Source organism: Podarcis filfolensis (assembly GCF_964270895.1).
Source record: "Podarcis filfolensis genome assembly, chromosome: 2".
Lineage (NCBI taxonomy): Eukaryota > Metazoa > Chordata > Lepidosauria > Squamata > Lacertidae > Podarcis > Podarcis filfolensis.
In genome coordinates this window covers 13,492,439-13,514,649 of record NC_139605.1, presented here as the reverse complement: position 1 = coordinate 13,514,649, position 22,211 = coordinate 13,492,439, and the positions used below count along the sequence as shown (strand labels likewise).

The following is a 22,211-nucleotide window of genomic DNA, read 5'->3' as shown; positions in this document are numbered from 1 at the left end:
ATAATGAAATGATTTTAGAATGTGTATCATTTTATTGTTGTTAGCCGCTCTGAGCCTGGCTTCAGCTGGGGAGGGCGGGATATAAATAAAATATTATTATTAATAATTATTATTAAATGTGCTTCCTCACACCACTAAGGCTGGGTTAGGTGAAAGATGTGCACCTGTTCTGTTGACCTGTACCCGAGATAGATAAGGTACCTCCAGAATGGGATTCAGTCATGTACTGTCAAATTCAGACTGCACCATTGAAGTTGATTTGGCGCCGTTGTGGATTAAACCCGCTTCCCCTCCAAAATCAGTCTGGTGAGGGCTGGGGAAAAGCACTGGGAGGTGTCAGATAACACTTGCTTTGACGCAACATCATTTAACTTCCCCGAAATCAAATCAGGATGTTCCATAAACAGCCGGTGTCCCTGTAAGCTTCGTCAAAACAAACCAGACATGTTCTCCAGAAGCTGATAGCTGAATAGATATCACCGGGCAGATTTCATCAAGGCTGTCCAATTCTGGAATTAATTTCTGACCAACTGGAGCCAACAGGGACAATTTCGCTCAGGGTCAGCCCAAGACATTTTGCTACCCGACAGAGAAGAGCAAATCACACACACACACACACACACACCCCAAGTTATTTTGGAATCCCATAAGGACCTCTTCCTTTCCCTAACTGGAAAAAGCACAGCTGTAATAAATAAAACAATTTGAGGCCCTTTCATGATGCCAAAATTCATGTCACCTGAGGCAGCCCTGTAGGTGGAGCTGGCTCATTGTAGGGCTCTGTCTCTGCATTTTGATTGGGGGGGGGGGAATACAGATATTTCTCAAACAGGGGAGCTTGTACAGTGGTACCTCGGGTTACATACGCTTCAGGTTACAGACTCCGCTAACCCAGAAATAGTGCTTCAGGTTAAGAACTTTGCTTCAGGATGAGAACAGAAATCGTGCTCCGGCGGCGCGGCGGCAGCAGGAGGCCCCATTAGCTAAAGTGGTGCTTCAGGTTAAGAACAGTTTCAGGTTAGGAACGGACCTCCGGAATGAATTAAGTACTTAACCCGAGGTACCACTGTATTGCTGGTGCTAGTCTGAGCAAGCAAGCTCTCCTAGTGATGTGTTTGTTGCATTTGATTTTTGTGACTGCCAGCTGAGTGTAAGCGTGTTTTTTCCTACCTTTAGCCCAGTCAAGGTAAAAGTGAGAACGGAATCCCCAAACCTTTTAACAAGCTTGGTAAGTTGACTGTTTTTGTGCTGGTTTTTCATACATATTTTTCTGCTTGGCCACAGGGAGGTGTGGGGTGGGGACTCCCAGCCATAGCAATAGTTTGGAATGGGGATTGACTGAGCTGACTTGACAGAAAATCGCCTCAATGAGTTCAAATGGGGAGGTGAGGAGGTATGGTTTTGAGAGAGGAAACCTTTAACTTTTAGCTTTCCATTCTCTTTGCCAGATAGCGGGTGCGTTAATGATGTACAGTTATATCCCTAAGATGCTGAAGAAACCCTGAAGAGAATCTTTGTGGTCTTTTGGGTTGAGGCATAAGCTTTCATGGAATAGAGTCCATAAGGTGCATGAAGCGGTGTGTGTGTTGTGCTAAGTGCTTACTTTGGTGCTACTTTTGGATGTGAAATTATTGGAGAGCTTTAAATGTTGATATATGTCAAACGACTTGCTTTCTGTAGGGCTGTAGCAATATACAGTGGTACCTCTGGTTACGAACTTAATTTGTTCTGGAGGTCTGTTCTTAACCTGAAATCGTTCTTAACCTGAGGTACCACTTTAGCTAATGGGCCTGCCACCGCTGCGCAATTTCTATTCTCATCCTGAGGTAAAGTTCTTAACCCGAGGTACTACTTCTGGGTTAGCAGAGTCTGTAACCCGAAGTGTTTGTAACCTGTGGTGTTTGTAACCCGAGGTACCACTGTACAGTGGTACCTCGGGTTGCATATGCTTCAGGTTACATACGCTTCAGGTTACAGACTCCGCTAACCCAGAAATATTACCTCAGGTTAAGAACTTTGCTTCAGGATGAGAACAGAAATCGTGCTCTGGCAGCGCGGCAGCAGCAGGAGGCCCCATCAGCCAAAGTGGTGCTTCAGGTTAAGAACAGTTTCAGGTTAAGAACGGACCTCCGGAACGAATTAAGTACTCAACCCGAGGTACCACTGCATCTTTCATTGCTATTGTATTACTGTATTTGGGTTGCACTCAGCCAATTTTTACTCAGAGTAAGACTCATTGCAATTAATCGCCATGGCTTGGTTCCCTTCGTTTCCACGGGTGTATTCTGAGAAAAAGTTGGTGGACTACAGCCCGTTGTTTTAATGTGAACTGCTTTAGACCGCTCCTCTTTATGTGAGGAAATAAAATTATCTGTTGGAAATAAAATACATTACGGGCCAAACGTCTGCCTGCTCTGCTCGCCAACCCCTTGGCAATCCACCTGCTGCATCAAACAGCACCGCAGCCATGATGGGGCTCAACTGGACGACAGTCATGGGAAAACTCAACCGTCTGCTGCTTTTGTGCACTTTCGCTGACTCTCAGTAACAAGGTGGATGATCGTTAAGATTAAAGACAACATAGCCTCAGCATAAACAGGATGTTCTTTGCCTCTTGATAAAACATGAAGAAAATAACAACACCACAAAGCATATGGAATTGTAAAACATTGTTTGAATGTTTCAGACGAACGTGCTGGAAGAGCAAGGGTCCCAGCCGTACTTTCCTCCAGGTTAGGGCAACCAAATGTGAAATGTAATAAAACTGATGTAAAACGTGTCTCATGGTGCAGTTCTTGACCACTGTTCAGCTCAGACACTGATATCCAGCTCCGAAGGCCTTCTTCGAGAAGCTCTGAGGGCCTCACTGCAAGAAGTGAGCTTATAGGGAACCAGGCAGAGGGCCTTCTCAGTAGTGGAGCCCTGCCTCAAGAAGATAAAGAAATACAGTGGTACCTCGGGTTAAGTACTTAATTCATTCCGGAGGTCCGTTTTTAACCTGAAACTGTTCTTAACCTGAAGCACCACTTTAGTTAATGGGGCCTCCCGCTGCCGCTGCGCTGCCGGAGCACGATTTCTGTTCTCATCCTGAAGCAAAGTTCTTAACCTGAGGTACTATTTCTGGGTTAGCGGAGTCTGTAACCTGAAGCGTCTGTAACCCGAGGTACCACTGTACACAACCTTTAGAAGACATTTGAAGGCGGCCCTGTATGGGGAAGTTTTTAATGTTTTATGTTCTATTATGTTTTTCTATGTGTTTGAAGCCGCCACTGTCTCTTACCCTAACCTACATCACAGGGGTGTCGTGAGGATGAAATGGGGAGAAGGAAAGCCCTGTACACCAACTTGAGCTCACAGCTGTCAACGTTTTTTAAAGGGAAATTCCCTTATTCCGAATAGGATTCCTCGCAAGAAAAGGGAAAAGTTGACAGCTATGCTTGAGCTCCTTGGAAGATGTAAAGTGGTAAACGTAAAAGGACCCCTGACCGTTAGGTTCAGGTGGACAACTCTGGGGTTGCGGCGCTCATCTCGCTTTACTGGCCGAGGGAGCCGGTGTACAGCTTCCGGGTCATGTGGCCAGCATGACTAAGCTGCTTCTGGCGAACCAGAGCAGCGCACGGAAACACCGTTTACCTTCCAACCGGAGCGGTCCCTATTTATCTACTTGCACTTTGACGTGCTTTCAAACTGCTAGGTTGGCAGGAGCAGGGACCGAGCAACAAGAGCTCACCCCGTCGCTGGGATTCAAAGCGCCAACCTTCTGATCAGTAAACCATAGGCTCTGTGGTTTAGACCACAGCGCCACCCGCGTCCCGTAATGTTGCATATAAATGTAATGAATAAAGAAGTAAAACAAGGCATTTAAGCCATATGCCAAAAAGGGCAACCCATGAAATTAAAAAAAGAAACTTGCGCTTCTTTTGACATGCACTGGCCAAGATCAGCTATACAGTGGTACCTTGGGTTAAGTACATAATTCGTTCCGGAGGTCCGTTCTTAACCTGAAACTGTTCTTAACCTGAAGCAACACTTTAGCTAATGGGGCCTCCTGCTGCTGCCACTGTGCAATTTCTGTTCTCATCCTGAAGCAAAGTTCTTAACCCGAGGTACTATTTCTGGGTTAGTGGAGTCTGTAACCTGAAGCGTATGTAACCTGAAGCGTACGTACCCCGAGGTACCACTGTACTACGAAGGGCTGCCTGCGGCCAAAGAATGAGGCAACCACAAAATCGGGATCCCCAGAGTCATCTAGTCCAACCCCCCTGCTATGCAGACCTCCAACCTAAAAAGGAGGCGCGTGGCTGAAGGAGCTCTGCTGCCCCCCAGCGCCAAAATCCGGAGTAGCATGCTTTCAGTAACGATACGCTCACACAGCCCAGTGCACCTCCCAGGAAGGAGCAATCCGAAAGCAAACCTCCACGGTTTCACCCACTTCCGCTGACTTTCCGCAGCGGACGGAGAAAGCCGTGGGATTCCGCGGTGTCCCCCCCCCGCCCCCGCGCCTCGTTCCAGGATTGGACGAGGGGGCTTCCTGGAACGTTCCTGAGCCGCGCCAGGTCCAATCAGAGGAGCCGCTCCGCGCCACCACCCCCTGCGACTAGAGCTGCCTTTTGTTTTGGGCCCCGCTTTGCGGGCGCGGCTGTTCCTCGTTGCTCCTTCGCTGCAAGGTGTTTGGTGAAAAATCCGTCGGTGTTTTTTGGAGGGGGGCGGCAGGGGGGGGTGCAATGGTTTCCGCGTGGACTCCCACCTCGTAAGCTGTTGCTGCCAGGCAGGGAGGCAGGCGGCGGGTGCCCCCTCTGCGCTGAATCGGGTGGCATTTTAGGGTGGGGTGGGGCAGATGCAGGGCCGGATTGAGGTCTGATGAGGCCCTAACCAGCCTTTCTCAACCTGTGGGTCCACAGATGTTGTTGGACTACAACTCCCATCACCCCTAGCTAGCAAGGCTCAAGGATGATGGGAGTTGTAGTCCAACAACATCTGGGGACCCACAGGTTGAGAACCGCTGCAAGGTAATGGGCCCTTTATATGTCCAGCTGTCCTTTGTCAGCAACAAATTGTCACTGTTTTTTGCGTGTTGTGTGTTGCTGGGGTGATGTCTAATACTTGCTTAGTTATTTTACATATTTCTCGTATGGGAGCTAGATTAGCTTTTTTGAGGTCTCTTTAGTTTGGTTAGCTTTTAAGGTTCTGTCGGTTGTAGCTTATGCATTCTCTGCGTGCGTTTCGAAACTCTCTTTATTTTCCTCCCCGTCGTTTCGATAGATGACTGGCAACAGCAGCGGGGGTACCAGCAATGGCCGCAAGGGCCGTGGCGTTTCGTGGCGGCTCCAGGAAACCTTGAATCTCCTGGACATCTGGGGAGAGCAGAAAATCCAGGACCAGCTACGCAACAGCCACCAAAACATAGACTTTTTTGAATACATCGCCCAAAAGATGGCCACGCGGGGCCATCGCCGGACCGCCCTAGAGTGCCGCTCAAAGACCAAAGTGATGAGGCTGGAATACAAGCGTGTGATTGATCACAACTCCAAGGCGGGGAGCAGCAAGGTGACTTGCCCTTTCTACGAACAGCTGCACCGCATCCTCCAGGGCAACGCGAGCATGAAACCCAGCCGGGTGGGGCGAACCCTGAGCTTCCACCTGGTGCCGCAGCCGGAAGCAGCGCAGGAACAGCCGCAGCCGGCAGCGGAAGAAATCATCCCACCGGACGTTCATGTGGTTAATGTTGGAGAATACCTCAAGCAAGAGGACTCTGGTAGGTTTCCGCAGCCACAGCTGCCCCGAGTCCTGCTTACGCTATTCGGTCATTTTAATATTTCTCCACACCGATATTTAGCGATGCCAGCTCAACAGGATCATTTTTAGGGGGGAGTTTGATTGGCAGTATGCACTGCGGCCTCCTGTTTCCTTTCTCAAGAGAAAATTGCCGCAGTTATAGTTTTGCTCTGTAGCATACAGTGGTCCCTTGGTTCTCAGACTTAATCCGTTCCGGAAGTTGGTTCCAAAACCAAAGCGTTCCAAAACCAAGGTGTGCTTTCCCATAGAAAGTCATGCAAAATGGATTAATCCGTTCCAGACTTTTAAAAACAACCCCTAAAACAGCAAGTTAACATGAATTTTACTATCTAACGAGACAACTGGTCCATAAAATGAAAGCAATAAACAATGTACTGCAGCCACACAATCAATCAATCAGTAGCAGAACTGGGTTCCACACAGTCACAGAAACAAAACAAAAAGAGCCGCAAAAACAAAAGCGCAAAATTTGCTAAGACAGACAGACCTCAGCGCGTGACACTCAAAACGGAAATGTGCCACTCAAATTGGAAGTGTAACACTAAAAACAGAGCACGTTCAGCTTCTGAAAAAAGTCCGCAAACCGGAACACTTACTTCCGGGTTTGCAATGTTTGGGTTCCAAGTTGTTTGAGTATCAAGACGTTTGAGTACCAAGGTACCACTGTACATGAATAAACGCTATTCTCTATGTTATCTTTTTCAGTCCTTGGTGGGACTGAAATGAAATTTGGGGGTGGGGGGGTTACCTATTTCACTAGGCCAGCCTTCCACAATCTAGTTTCCCCCAGATGTTTGGGGCTACAGCCAGTAGTCTAAACATCGGGGGGGGCACCAGTTTGGGGAAGGCTGACCTGGGCTATTGGTCATTTTTACCTGGTGATATCCTATTATTTTAGCACCTGCCATGAATTATTGTTGAGGGTCGAGCATTCAGGGGTTGGCAAAGGTTGGCCTTTGGCTTAGAATCAGTTTGATTCCCTCCCCCTCTTTCTTTTTCCTTTCTCCTATGAAGAGACTGCATCCTAATGTTTTAATGTTGTATCTTAATCTTTTAAATTGTATTTTAATCAACTTGTTTTTATTATTGGTTGTTAGCTGCCCTGAGCCCGGTATTGGCTGGGGAGGGTGGGGTATAAATAAAAAATTATTATTATGAAAGAGAAAAATTTGAGCCACATTTTTTTAAAGAGCATTTCTTTATTATTTTCTTAAGTTGTGTTACAAACAGAACCAGTCATCTGAAATATTTGTATAAGAAGTAAAGCACCACCCGTGTCTTGGGAACGTGTCTCTCTGTCTATTTCCTTTAGCTGTTTTAACTTTGACTGTAATCAGGTGGGTATTTTTTCCCTGCTTACTTTGTTCTCCAGATGACACAGGAATGGTGACTGGGAATGGTACTGAGGAAGACACGGCAGAGGCTGGGGAGAACGACATGGCAGCGATGAAGGAGGAAGACAGCAATGAAGGCAATGGTAAGAGTTGGCCCCTTGCCTCTTGAACTGTGCGTTTGGTGGGTGTGTTGCTTTGCCCTGTGGGTGCTGGAGAAATTGCGGTGAAAATGTTCTGCATGGTAACTCTGCTATGAATCTTTTTGCTGTTTCATTTGCAACACCCTTATCTTTTTGTGCAACAATTTTTTTAAATAAAAAAACCTGTGCATTTCTGTTGTTCAAACCCAGCTCTGCTAACCTTCTTTGGTCTCAGATATTTCTGCTTTGTTTTTCTCCCTGCGTTTTGCCACAGGGAGAGACCTAGATTATCAGAGACCCCAAGTTCACCAAATAAGCCCCTTGCACCAGGATGCCCTCGTCAACACAGGTACGCGTTGTCCAAATACAACTCCTGGTTTTGTTTTGTCTGCAACATAAATTTACATTCAAGAATAGTCACGGCTGCTGTTTTTACTGTTCTTGCAATTGGTGTACAGTCATACCTTGGTTTTCGAACAGCTTAGTTCTCAAACGCCGCAAACCTGGAAGTGACTGTTCCGGTTTGTGAACTACTTTTGAAAGCCAAATGTCCGACGGGGCTTCCATGGCTTCTGATTGGCTGTAGGAGCTTCCTGCAGCCAATCAGAAGCCACACTTTGGTTTCCGAACATTTTGGAAGTCAAACGGACTTCCGGAACGGATTCTGTTTGACTTCCAAGGTATGACTGTAGCTGTTGCTTTCTTTTGTTACTATGGTAATGATTACTAAGTTTTTTCGAACTCTGTAGTTTTAGTCTGTTAGTCGCCTGGAGACTATTTTCACATTAGATGATTAATAAATAGATGATAATAATATCGGTTCAGCCACTTGAAACAGATGGAAGAATTCATTGTGATCTGTACTCAGTTGAAGAAGTTCCAGCAGATCTGGATTCTTGAGTACAGTTACATACTGTTCTTAACCTTAAACTGTTCTTAACCTGAGGTACCACTTTAGCTAATGGGGCCTCCTGCTGCCACCACGCGATTTCTGTTCTCATCCTGAGGCAAAGTTCTTAACCTGAGGTACATTTCTGGGTTAGCGGAGTCTGTAACCTGAAGCATCTGTAACCCGAGGTACTACTGTACCTTTGTGGGCGTGCATCTTTTGACAAACGATTGCTTCCTTTGTTGTTGTTGTTATTATAAAAAGTTAAATAAAAGTAAATAAGTAAAATAAAGTTATCATTTGTATTTCCCCTACCTCAGAACCCCCCGTGGCCCACCCGCCACCCGCCCCATCTCCCCTGGCTGACTTTGCCATACTGCGGCCCAAGAAGAGGAAAGGGGCCGAGACGCTGTTCCAGGAGTTGCTGCAGCAGTCGAGAGAGGAGCAGGAGGAGCTTCTCCTCGAGATGGGCCGCGACAGAGAGGTGGCGCTCAGTCTCCTGAAGACCCTGAGGCAGGACGCGGCCGGGTGCCGGGAGGAGCGGAGGCAGATTATGGAGACGATGCGCGCCCACAACGAGATTCTGAAGGGACTGGCCGCCAACCTCAGCAGCCTCACCGACGCCTTTGCCAGCCACCCGCAGGGCAGGACACCTCGCCCCGGTGTGCCCAACAGCGCCACGGCCCAGAGGGGCCACGCCAGGCCGAATGACGAGAACTGCAGCCCGCGCAGCCCCCTCCGTCGGTTGCACTCCAACAACCTGTCCTCATCGCTGTTTCCCGCCAACAACACGCACCACATGGCCTAGCCCTGGAGAGACCAAAGAAATGGCGGTCGCGAACACTTGTGTTTTTTACCAAGAGACGTTTTCCAGTAAGTTTTTGAAAACAGGTTGTTGTGAAAGAATGGGTAGCTTGAAATAAACTTGTTGCTGAAAAAGGAACTCCGGATCACCTGTTTCTCTGCAGGCCCATTCGTGCAACTGCTTACAGCGCAGAGGTGCCTTTCAAAGGGTGTCAAATCGCCCTGGTCCATTGGGAAAGGCAGGAGGAAATCATCCTTTAGTTGGGAGCCCTTAGTTGCCTAGCTAGTGCTTCCTGTGCATGCTGAAACAACAACAACAACAATTTATTTATACCCCGCCCATCTGGCTGGGCTTCCAACAAAATATTAAAATACAGTGGTACCTCAGGTTAAGTACTTAATTCGTTCTGGAGGTCCGTTCTTAACCTGAAATTGTTCTTAACCTGAAGCACCACTTTAGCTAATGGGGCCTCCTGCAGCCTCTGCGCTGCCAGAGCACGATTTCTGTTCTCATCCTGAAGCAAAGTTCTTAACCTGAAGCGCTATTTCTGGGTTAGTGGAGGCTGTAACCTGAAGCGTATGTAACCTGAAGCGTATGTAAGCCGAGGTACCACTGTACCGTAATGCATCAAACATTAAAAGCTTCCCTAAACAGGGCTGCCTTCAGATGTCTTCTAAAAGTCTGGTAGTTTTTCTCTTTGAGGGCGTTCCACAGGGCGGGTGCCACTACCGAGAAGGCCCTCTGCCTGGTTCCCTGTAACTTGACTTCTCGCAGTGAGGGAACCGCCAGAAGGCCCTCGGCTTTGGACCTCTGTGTCCGGGTAGAACGATGGGGGTGGAGACGCTCCTTCAGGTATACTGGGCCGAGGCTGTTTAGGGCTTTAAAGGTCAGCACCAACACTTTGAATTGTGTTCGGAAACATACTGGGAGCCAATGTAGGTCTTTCAAGACCGGTGTTTTATGGTCTCGGCGGCTGCTCCCAGTCACCAGTCTAGCTGCCGCATTCGTCCAGCCCCTGGCTTAATTATTATTATTTATTGAATTTATATACCAAGGAATTCAAGGTGCTATACAGGGTTTTCCTTCTTTCCGTTTCCTCCTTCAACATTCCTGTGAGGTAGGTTAGGGTAAGAGATGGTGACAGCTTCAAACACATATGAAAACATAATAGAACATCAGACATTAAAATCTTCCCTATACAGGGCTGCCTTCAGATGTCTTCTAAAGGTTGTGTATATCTTTATCCGAAGGGATGGCATTCCACAGGAAGGGTGCCACTATTATTATTTAATTTATTATTATTGATGAAATTTATATACCGCCCTGTACCCGGAGGTCTCAGGGTGGTTCACAAAACAAAATCAAAATATAAAACCATCAAATACCTAATCATCAAAATAAAAACAACAACCCAATAACCTCACCCCACCCCCATTTTAAAAGGTCAATCAACTGAACCAAAGGCCTGGTTAAAAAGGAGCGTTTTTGCCTGGCACCTGTTGGTGTATAGTGAAGGCACCAGGCTAACTTCCCTGGGGAGAGCATTCCACAGATGGGGAACCACCGCAGAGAAGGCCCTGTTTTCGTGTTCCAACCTCCGGACCTCTGGAGGAGGCAGCAAATGAAGAAGGGCCTCAGAAGATGATCTCGGGGTCTGTGTAGGTTCATATGAGAAGAGGCCGTTCCTGAGGTATTGTGGTCGTTAACTAGAGTGTTACGTCTTCCCTCTTGTTTTCTCAAACAGTTTCTGGGGTGGTTTAACAATCCCTCTCTCCAGGGAAGTGGGAATGGTCGTTTGTGGAATAGGGATCTCCCGGCAACACTTTTTAACACATTTCCCAGGATTCTTGAGGGAAGCCATGCCTGTTTTTAAATGGTGGGACACTTCTCTAAATGTAGAGAGTCTTGTGTATCTGTGGTTGCTGTTTTGTATAATTTGTTCCTTTGGAAATAAACAGTTAAAGAGCAACTGCCGCAGAAGAGCTATGGAGTTTCCACCCTGCGGTGTCTGTTTCTCGTAATCACCAGCTTTCTTTTTCTCCTAAGTTTCAGTTTCCTGGGCTGACCCTTTGAACTACTTGGTAAAAACAGTTGCAGGGGTTAATGATGGTAATTTTATTATTTGTACTCTGGGTTACCCCAGCCAAACTCTCTGGCTTCCGGCATATAAACAAACATAATTAAGCATTAAAAACCTCCCTATACAGGGCTGCCTTCAGAAAACAACCATCATGTTATCATGGAAACCAAATAGAGCTGGTGAGACCATTTCAGTCCTGCACAAAAACACATACGCCCAATTTTCCAGGTGTCTGCTGTGAGCTCTAGCTGGCTAATCCACCGACACAGCTTTTTCCACCCTCAACTTTTATACTTGCAAGCAGCCTGGAAGCTTCAGAGATCTTTGACAGACCACTTCATAAAAAATATATTTATTTACAAATTTTCTACGTAACCTTCCTGTGATTCTATGAGAGTGGATAGGGAAGGTGTTGTACCATTGCAGTGTGGCCTGGGGCTGGTCCTGGGATCACTAAGGTGATTTGAGGGTATGGATGAGGAGCAGGAGAGGTTTGGTTCATTTGGCATCTCAAGCTGAGCCTACCCGATTCACACTTTCTGAAACAGCACAAGAACTGAAAGGCAGCCATCCTTTGAAACCCGCGCTTCTCCAGATTTTGCAATGCAGCTGTCCATTTGTGCGTGCAAAAGTGCATGCACTGAATGCTAGTTAACTTTCATGAGACCTTTAAGAATAAAGACACCAGAAATGAATGTGGAGAACGGAGCTTGAGATTGTTAAAAAGAGAAACTGAAAAAGAAATTGAGACATTTGCCCATCTGTACTTGATGGACCTTTGTACCCGGGTTTTAAACATGCAGCTGGAAAGCCCCAAGTTTACAACTGAGATTGGAAATGCCAGGCTGAAGGCCATAAAACCTTTAGTTGGCCTTACGATAAATCATATAAACCTGAAAGTGGCAATAAGAGAAGTGCCCTTGAGAAATGGGCTGTATCCCTCTAGATTGGAGCCCAATCCATATTATACCTTTAAAATAGCACCATATCCCTCTAAAGAGTCATGGCTTCCCCCTCATAAAGTCCTGGGAACTGGAGTTCGTTTAGGTTTCTGAGAATTGTTAGGAGAGACGCCCCTGTTCCCCTCACAGAGCTTCACACAGCTTCCTGTGGGAATCAGAGCTCTGTGCAGAGACCTAGAGATGGCCTAGCAATTCTCAGCCACCTTTATAATAAACTACAGATCTTTTACGGGGTTCTTTTGAGGGGCTGGGACGCAGGTGGCGCTGTGGGTAAAACCTCAGCGCCTAGGGCTTGCCGACCACATGGTCGGCGGTTCGAATCCCCGCGGCGGGGTGAGCTCCCGTCTTTCGGTCCCAGCTCCTGCCCACCTAGCAGTTCGAAAGCACGTCAAAGTGCAAGTAGATAAATAGGTACCGCTTTATAGCGGGAAGGTTGCTGCACTGGTGCTGGCTCGCCAGATGCAGCTTCGTCACGCTGGCCACATGACCCGGAAGTGTCTCCGGACAGCGCTGGCCCCCGGCCTCTTAAGTGAGATGGGCGCACAACCCTAGAGTCGGACACAACTGGCCCGTACGGGCAGGGGTACCTTTACCTTTACCTTTGAGGGGCTAGCCATGACTGCTCTAAAGTCTACACTGCTTTGAGTCTATAGTGCAGATGTGGCCTTCGTTCCCGTGCAAGTCAATGGGCCTGAAGTCATGGCACGTGGTGTCCCATTGATTTCAGTGGGAACATGCAACTGGGCAGACTGGGGATTTTTTTCTGCCTCCAAGCCCCCTTGGAAAAGGGTGCCTCTCTGGCTGGCTGCAGAGAGCGCAGCTGAACTGCTTCTTGGAGGAAGTGTCGATGTCACCTGTCGGCTTTCCTCATTGACCTTGTGGGCTCCTGTGGTTGGACTAGAGGACCCTCGCAGCCCCTTCCAATGCTACAGTTCCTTTTTTTTTAAGATTCTTTATTACAAAACAATTTACATAGAACGTAAACAAAATGGAAAACAACATAAACAGATCATAAAAGGAGAAGGTAAAAGGACCCCTGACCATTAGGTCCAGTCGTGGCCTACTCTGGGGTTGTGGTGCTCATCTCGCTTTATTGGCCGAGAGAGCTGGCATACAGCTTCCGGGTCATGTGGCCAGCATGACTAAGCCGCTTCTGGCGAACCAGAGCAGCGCACAGAAACGCCGTTTACCTTCCCGCCAGAGCGGTACCTATTTATCTACTTGTACTTTGATGTGCTTTCGAACTGCTAGGTGGGCAGGAGCAGGGGCCGAGCAGCGGGAGCTCACCCCGTCGCGGGGATTCGAACCGCCGACCTTCTGATCGGCAAGCCCTAGGCTCTGTGGTTTAACCCACAGCGCCACCCGCGTCCCTCCTGTGTATAAAGGTACCAACCCCTTTTTTTGCATCTCCAGCAAATGTCAGAGCTTTTCTTGTGCATCTTGGCCAGTTTGGCCGGTGTCAGATACTATTGGTACAGTGTTTTCTTTAGGTTTTCTCTCAAATTATAACATGCGGTGAACCTTATGTCTTCTCTCCATACTACATACAGTTCCATGAGGAGGCTTCTCTGCCCCCCAGGCGGCCGCCCCTCTCACATCTTTCCAGAGTGCCGCCCTGAGGCAACCACCTCGCCTCGCTTTCCCCTGATAACTTAGCTCATAAATACAGGCTTGTTTGAGCACTTATGTCCGCTTATGTAAAATACGACCATTTATGAGAGATGCAAAACCGATAAGCAAAGGTTTCGTTTTGCAGAGCTTGGCCTTGCCAAAAAGTCCGCTGAGTAAACAGTTAGGATTGCATCGGATGGAGTAGTATCAAGGGCAGGCTATAAAACCACCTGAGGAGGGAGGTGGCGAGAAACATTGATGTGAAGTCTCTGCCTGGAGGCTGCTGTCAACTTCAGAGACACGGAAACTTGAAGACTGGAGAGGTCCGATTAGCCAGCAGGTCTGTTTATTCTGCTGTTTCATGTCCTGTTGTGGATGGAAGTGTGGTCTGAGTTTCCCCCGGCAGCCTCATCTTGCGGCTTTGCTTGATATCCCGAGTCTGCCTTGGCTTTTGTAAGTTCCCTTGTATGTGTGCGCGATAACTGCAAATGTGCATTTTGCAGCGATGCCTCTGGTTGTCTTGAGTTATCCTCTGCCTCAAAGCAAAAAGGTTTCACAGACAGAGGACTTCTGGGTCTGGGATCAAGGTAAGGAGGAAGGAGCAAGATGCAAAGCTATTTATTTATTTGTTCGTTTGTTTATTGTGTGCTTACTTGCTTACACTCTGCATCTTCAAAAAGTTCCTGCTTTGCTTTTTTTACCCCCACCCCCATGATTTAATTTTAAAAATAATTTATATACCTCCTTAAGTACCACAGTTTCTAAGCAACATACAAAACACAGATACAGCAGTAAGAAATAGCACCATATAAATGGAAAACCTCAAGAATATTAAAACTTTGCAGAACAGAAAAGCAGGATAAAAGCACAGTGGAATTTAGAACATTTATAAATTCCGATTAATGGGTTATATTAGCTGAGACTGGCATTTTAAAAAATAAAAAATAAAAAAGCAGTTTTGGGATTTATGCTGGGAAGCAGTAGTTTTTATAGTTTTTTGTCTGCCCCCCCCCAAAAAAACCAGTGATTCTCAGACTTCCTCCTCACTCCCATAGACTACTTGAAAATTGCTGGTGGTCTTAGCAGAGCACTGGATTATTTTGCCTGTTGTAGCTATTGTAATTTGCACTGTGCTAGGTTTTTCATTGTATTTTTACAGCTTCTTTCGTTTCTTACATTGCATTTTGCTTCGTCACCGTTTGCATTCCGTAGAATTAAAAAAAAACCTGTAAAACAACAAAAATGTAATTAATAATCAAGATAAACACTTAATGTAGAGATGCCATGGACCACCCGAATGAAGTTCACATACCACAGTTTAGGAAACCCTGTGCTAACCTGTTAGGAATAGAGGAGCAGCTGTATATTATGGAATGGTGGTTCTTTGGGGGGGGAGAGGGGGGCAAAATGAAGTTCTGATTGTGTTTTTCCTCACTAGAGTAATTTATATGGCACAGAACAGTCCCCACCCCACCCCTTTTAAGACCACCTAGTTCAGGGTTTCTTGAAATTACTTTGCAGCACCACAATCTTGAGGGGCAATGGTTACCTAGGTATAGGTAAAAGGACCCCTGACCATTAGGTCCAGTCGTGGCCGACTCTGGGGTTGCAGCGCTCATCTCGCTTTACTGGCCGAGGGAGCAGGCACACAGCTTCCGGGTCATGTGGCCAGCATGACTAAGCCGCTTCTGGCGAACCAGAGCAGCGCACGGAAACGCCATTTACCTTCCCGCAGGAGCGGTACCTATTTATCTACTTGCACTTTGACGTGCTTTTGAACTGCTAGGTTGGCAGGAGCAGGGACGGAGCAACGGGAGCTCACCCCATCACGGGGATTCGAACTGCCGACCTTCTGATCGGCAAGTCCTAGGCTCTGTGGTTTAACCCATAGCTCCACCTCGCCCCTTAATGGTTACCTACTCTAGTTTAAAGCTCATCCTATTATGGAGTTTCCTTGGGGTGCCTCCAGGCAGGACTCCGCTGTCAGATTGGAGCCTCTCATGGTTGCAGGACTTTTGCAGTACCCACAGGATATCGTTGGCCAGTCCATATTCTCTGCCTCCCACTTTTAATCCATATTTGCCCTTTCGAAGGAAAATCCCATAGAATCTGTTGCCAGCACTCTGCTTGCAAAATTCTACCAGCATGTTTGTAGTATTAAGCTCTCTTCTGCAAGCCCCCGTACTGTTTCACTTTGACTTTCAGTTCAGTAAAAGGAATGCTGTTGTAGGCGTAGCTGCTGCAAACCTCTTTCTGAGCACATCTGAAGTTAGCCACGGACCGAAGGAACCTATTGACACATCTGGTTGGTGAAACTACCCCATGTTGTCTCCCTAACCCAGGGGTAGGCAACCTAAGGCCCGGGGGCTAGATGCGGCCCAATCTGGCTTCCAGGTGGAGAGGTCAAAATTAGAAACAGAGCTTTTGGAACCCAATACTAAGAATTTGTCAAGAATGTATAACTTGCTGTTGAAATGGAATACACAGGATGAGACGGTTAAATCAGCTATGATTAAATGGGCACAAGACATTGGTCATAACATTATGTTTGCTGACTGGGAACAGTTATGGACTACCGGTATAAAGTTTACGGCATGTAATGCCTTAAGAGAGAACATTATGAAAATGATTTATAGGTGGTACATGACCCCAGTCAAGCTTGCAAAAATCTATCACACGCCCAATAATAAATGCTGGAAATGTAAGGAAACTGAAGGTACTTTCTACCACCTTTGGTGGACGTGCCCAAGGATCAAGGCCTTCTGGGAAATGATCTATAATGAAATTAAGAAGGTACTTAAGTGTACTTTTCATAAGAAACCAGAGGCCTTCCTCCTGGGCATGGTGGGCCAATTGGTGTCAAGGAAAGATAGGACGTTCTTTTTGTATGCTACAACAGCAGCAAGAGTTCTTTTAGCAAAGTATTGGAAGACACAAGAACTACCCACGCTGGAAGAGTGGCAGACGAAGGTGATTGACTATATGGGACTGGCTGAGATGACTGGCAGAATCCGTGACCAAGGGAAAGAGACGGTGGAAGAAGACTGGAAGAAATTTAAAGTTTATCTTAAGAACTGTTGTAAAATTAATGAGTGCTAAAATGTCATGGGTAATGTAAAACAGAATTGCAGTGAAAAGTAATTGGACAATAGGAAAAAGATCAGAAATTGTATTACAAGTAATGAAATTAGGGGTTGCTGGGAAAATTTAAAACAGGGATGCTGAAAAGGGAGGTATGCGGAAGTCGTTGAAACAGGGTTTAAGAAAGAGAGGTCAAGAAATTATATGTGTTTATATGTTTGTTTGTCAATGTGTTATGTTGTGAATTGTTAGTTGTTTTGTGTGTTAATATATGTTGTAAAACCAATAAAAAATTATTATAAAAAAAAAAATAGATGCGGCCCAATCGCCTTCTCAATGCGGCCCAATCGCCTTCTTAATCCGGCCCGCAGATGGTCTGGGAATCAGCGTGTTTTTACATGAGTAGAATGTGTCCTTTTATTTAAAATGCATCTCTGGTTATTTGTGGGGCATAGGAATTTGTTCATTTTTTTAAAAAAAAATCAAAATCTAGTCTGGCCCCCCACAAGGTCTGAGGGACAGTGGACCGGCCCCCTGCTGAAAAAAAATTGCTGACCCCTGCCCTAAACTGTGAAATCCAGTATCCATAGACACCCCGCCACACTGCCTTTCAGGTTGCAGCGTGCAGAGCAGCTCAACAACTGACACCGACAAATGGGCATCTGCAACAAAATGTTGCAGTGCAGCCACAACAGCACCTCATGGAAGTGCTTCTTTTCAGGGGTAACAACAGCTAGCCTTTGACAGGAGTCCGATACTGCTTTGCGGGCTTGCGAAAGAACGGGGGAGCTCACACGACACGGCTGTGGTATACGACATTGCATTAAGTTGCAGAACACCCATTGCAGCGGAAAAACTAGTAAACATCACCCACATGCTGAAACCGCAATAGAATAATGCAAAGGAACTCTCACTGTCTCCTACAAATGCACACAAATGGGAGATACCGGTGAGAAGAGTTTTAACCATAATACAGTGGTACCTCGGGTTAAGAACTTAATTCGTTCTGGAGGTCCGATCTTAACCTGAAACTGTTCTTAACCTGAGGTACCACTTTAGCTAATGGGGCCTCCCGCTGCCGCCACGCAGTTTCTGTTCTCATCCTGAAACAAAGTTCTCAACCTGAGGTACTATTTCTGGGTTAGTGGCGTCTGTAACCTGAAGCGTCTGTAACCCGAGGTACAGGCATGCAGAAAGTTCCCATGAGGCCCAGCCAGCATAGTCAATGTTCAGGGATTGTTGTGTATTGAGTCAAAGGATTTTATATCTGTATTATTGTTGTCTGTATTTGCATTAGGGTAAAGTAACTGCCTTTTGGTTCCAGAGGGTACAGCTACTATTGGTTCATTTAAGCTGCTGTATTTGGATCCTCTGTCTTATTGGTTTCCTCCAAAAGGCAGGACTGTGATTGCCTGATATTGTTCCCTCCAAAATGTATCCTTTCTAGCTAGTTCCCTGTCCCTATAAATGTAGCTCTCCCCTCCTCAGTTCTCAGTCTTGTTTGCTGTAATAAAGAAGCGTTACTACAGAACTGTCTCCAGCATATTATGTCAAGAGAGCACAACAGGGATGATGGGAAATGGAGCCCCAGAACATCTGAAGGGCTGAAGGTCTTTCAGCATTTCTGTAAAGGGACCGTTCCTTTCCCTCAGGGTTGGGGAGGCAGAGAAAGAGGAGGTGGGGCTACCTTTGAAGGTGACCGGGAAACTACAACTAATTCAGAATGCGGCAGCTAGACTGGTGACTGGAAGCGGCCGCCGAGACCACATAACACATGTCCTGAAAGACCTACATTGGCTCCCAGTACATTTCCAAGCACAATTCAAAGTGTTGGTGCTGACCTTTAAAGCCCTAAACGGCCTCGGCCCAGTATACCTGAAGGAGCATCTCCACCCCCATCGCTCTGCCCGGACACTGAAGTCCAGCGCTGAGGGCCTTCTGGCAGTTCCCTCCCTGTGAGAAGTGAAGGTACAGGGAACCAGGCAGAGGGCCTTCTCGGTGGTGGCACCTGCCCTGTGGAACACCCTCCCACCAGATGTCAAGGAGAAAAACAACTGCCAGACTTTTAGAAGACATCTGAAGGCAGCCCTGCTTAGGGAAGCTTTTAATGTTTAATAGACTATTGTATTTTAATATTCTGTTGGAAGCTGCCCAGAGTGGCTGGGGAAACCCAGCCAGATGGGCGGGGTATAAATAATATATTATTATTATCCATTGCCTTCAGATTGAACGTTTTGCCTTGCAGGATTCATGCCACACCACAGTCATGGGAAGGACTGACCTCTGAGCGAACGTTTTATTCTGGCCAAAGTCACCCCTCTGCACTGCCGAAGCCACCCATTTTTGCACCATTGTGCCGGCAACACCAAACCCATGGCAAGGTTGTGCCTGCATGAAAAGTTCAAGGAGAACATGCCTCTACGAATCCTTTCACAAACATGGAAGAAAGGTAGATCTCCGCGACTGAAACATAAGGGAGCTTTTGGCTCTTTAAATGCATGAGATGGAGGTCAAGTAGGGGGGCTTTTGCGTTAAATCGCACCTGCTCCCCATGAAAAACATCATTTCAGTGTAATCCTATGTCAAAACAAGCATTTCTTAACATAAGATTGCAGCCTGCTATATGTTAGAACACCTAGGTAAATCTAATAATCGGTTGCCAGTCCAGTTCTTGGTGAATTTAAGGCGCTCTTGCTGGTGGTGTTTAAAGCTCTAAATGGCACCAGGCAGCCATTTAAATTTCATTGCATTGAAATCCCATATTTTTGTAAGCTCGAGGTGGCTTACGTTGTTCACATTTAATACTGTATACTGTGTATAGTTTTACTGTGTATACTGTGTTAGTTTCATGATGTTAGCCGCCCTGAGCCCGGCTCCGGCCGGAGAGGGCGGCGTACAAATAAATTATTATTATTATTATTATTATTATTATTATTATTATTATTATTATTTCCCGCAACACCTCTGTGAGGTAGGTTAGGCTGGCCTCCTGACCAGCAGCCAGTGGAAAGCGAGTTTTGCGAGTCCCTCTCTGGTTAAGTTTATGCTTCTACTGGCACCATACAACATACCTCCACATGCGGTGGGAGTGCCCCAAAATCCAACTATTCTGGACAACAGCCACACGAGAAATACATAAAATAACTAAGCAAGTATCACCCCAGAAATGGCCCTACTAAATATCTTCCAAGACAACAATGCCCATTTACACCACAAAGAACTCATAGCCCACCTACTTTCAGCAGCCAGAAACACCATAACCAGACACTGGAGAGACCTGTCATGGGTAAGCATGGACCCATGGTACCAAATAGTATGGGAAACAGCCCTACTAGAAAAATTAACCAATAAACTGAAACTGACACGGGGACAAACAGAAGACGACGCCTTTACCCCGGTATGGCTCCCCTTTATCACACACACAGCCCAACAAGACAATGACAATAATCCACCAACAGCCTACAAATCAATATGGCTAACCTGATGCAAAACACCCACCCACCCCACTCACACACGAAAACAAAGATCACCACAGCCAATCACAAACAACCACACCCTAGGCCAACCCCAACCTCTCTCACCACCAAAGAAACAAGTGAACAGCACAAGCAACGCTGACACCAAACTCTACATACATTAAGCATAATAGAAACATCGCCACCCGACCCCATCCCCACCCATCTTCCCCCCCTGCACCCCTTTTCTTCCTAATGTCTCAACAAATGAAACTCATACATGTAAAAATGTTACATGGAAAAAATACGAGAGACATTACACATACTTCTGTAAAACAAGAACATATTTAATAATAATAATAATAAAAAATCCAGCCATCCTTCTTTCCTTATTTTTTATCTTCTCCGCAGTGAACGTGACTCTGGATCCCAGCACAGCTCATGCCAACCTCATCCTCTCCCAAGACCTGAAGAGAGTAAGATGGGGATGCAGGACCCAGGACCTGCCTGATAACCCTTCGCGATTCGACTGGGAGCCCTTTGTGCTGGGCCAAGAGAGGCTTGCTTCGGGAAGACACTGGTGGGAGGTGGAAGTAGAAGAGGCGACGCCGCAGTCCCTGTGGACTTCGCAAGAACCGTCCGTCAGGAGGAAAGGAGAGTCTCGTCCAATTGAAAGGCAATGGGAGTTGAAAGAAAACATGGAGATCTGGGCAGTGGGAGCTGCCAGAGAGTCCGTCGTGAGGAAAGGAAAGGTCAGTTTCAATCCCAACGGGGGAATCTGGGCTCTGGGCAAGGCCCTGCCAGACTCACTGAGGACGCCATTGTCTCCTTATCGGCTCACGGCATTTACATCCTCCGAGAGGACCCTCTTGAGCTTGAGATACAAGCCCAGGAAGATCCGGGTGTACCTGGACTATGAAGGAGGTCGCGTGGATTTCTTTGACGCCGATACGGATGACTTGATATTCAGTTTCCCTGCAGCCTCGTTCTCTGGGGAGAGGATCTGTCCCTTTTTCGGGGTGTATTGGGGAGTCAGGCTGAGCTGCTGAAATCTCAAATTCCCCAGCAAAACCCAATGGCTGAGTGGCAAATTCTGAACTGCGAGTGCTCTGTGACCAGCTGCACGTCAGGCATAAAAGGGAAATGGATTTTTGACCAATGCAGATGTCGAGAGCAAGACAGCTTTCCTCCATCACTCCTCTTCCTTGCTTTGCTTAAAACCTAAGTTCTGGTGGACTCAAAACCTTTTATGATTTTACTGTCTGGTTTTACATTGCTGTAAACCACAGACATATTTATGATACAGCAGTACAGTGGTACCTCCTGTTAAGTACTTAATTCGTTCTGGAGGTCCGTTCTTAACCTGAAACTGTTCTTAACCTGAAGCACCACTTTAGCTAATGGGGCCTCCCGCTGCCGCCGCCGGAGCACAATTTCTGTTCTCAACCTGAAGCAAAGTTCTTAACCTGAAGCACTATTTCTGGGTTAGCGGAGTCTGTAACCTGAAGCGTATGTAACCTGAAGTGTATGTAACCTGAGGTACCACTGTATATAAATATTTATATAAATAGCTAAATAAAACCTTGCTCACCAATTTGTGACATTTTGGTTGGCCATAATGTTAAAACTAGTTACAGGTAGGTTGGTCTGCCATAGTCGAAACAAAATTTAAAAAATTTAAACTAAGACAGCTGTAAGGAGACAGTTACCATATTATGCTGAAGGAAAGATCTGAACTCATTTCTTTCAAGTACAGCCATACCTTGGTTTTCAAACAGCTTAGTTCTCAAACGTTTTAGCTCCAAAATGCTGCAAACCCAGAAGTGAGTGTTCCAGTTTTTGAACATTCTTTTGGAAGCCGAATGTCCAGCGGGCTTCCGATTGGCTGCAGGAGTTCCCTGAAGCCAATCAGAAGTCGCGCTTTGCTTTCTGAACGTTTTGGAAGTTGAATGGACTTCCGGAACAGATTCCATTCGATTTCCAAGGTACAACTGTACTGCATTAATTGTATTACACTGGGTACTCATGTAATCTCATTGTATACAAGTTGTACAAGTG

At 46.5% G+C, this 22,211-nt stretch overlaps 2 protein-coding genes across 4 annotated transcripts; both read left to right on the top strand.

The window, feature by feature from the left end:
* The first annotated feature begins 4,431 nt into the window (after positions 1 to 4,431).
* Positions 4,432 to 9,102, top strand: LOC310757032 (uncharacterized protein). 2 transcript variants are annotated; one of them, XM_083602127.1, is made up of 5 exons: positions 4,432 to 4,667; positions 5,263 to 5,755; positions 7,169 to 7,273; positions 7,545 to 7,619; positions 8,480 to 9,102. In XM_083602127.1, the coding sequence occupies exons 2-5, from the start codon at positions 5,263 to 5,265 to the stop codon at positions 8,965 to 8,967; spliced, it is 1,161 nt and encodes a 386-aa protein (XP_083458253.1). In that variant the 5' UTR covers positions 4,432 to 4,667; the 3' UTR covers positions 8,968 to 9,102. The 2 variants fall into 2 exon arrangements, with proteins under 2 accessions (XP_083458253.1, XP_083458252.1); XM_083602126.1 differs by having other exon boundaries at positions 4,447 to 4,750.
* Positions 9,103 to 13,818: 4,716 nt separating this feature from the next.
* LOC310757207 (E3 ubiquitin-protein ligase TRIM11-like) lies at positions 13,819 to 21,839 on the top strand. 2 transcript variants are annotated; one of them, XM_083602469.1, is made up of 3 exons: positions 13,819 to 13,957; positions 18,944 to 19,147; positions 20,565 to 21,839. In XM_083602469.1, the coding sequence occupies exons 2-3, from the start codon at positions 19,072 to 19,074 to the stop codon at positions 21,200 to 21,202; spliced, it is 714 nt and encodes a 237-aa protein (XP_083458595.1). In that variant the 5' UTR covers positions 13,819 to 13,957; positions 18,944 to 19,071; the 3' UTR covers positions 21,203 to 21,839. The 2 variants fall into 2 exon arrangements, with proteins under 2 accessions (XP_083458595.1, XP_083458596.1); XM_083602470.1 differs by lacking the exon at positions 13,819 to 13,957 and adding an exon at positions 13,967 to 14,204 and having other exon boundaries at positions 20,565 to 21,418.
* Positions 21,840 to 22,211: the final 372 nt, after the last annotated feature.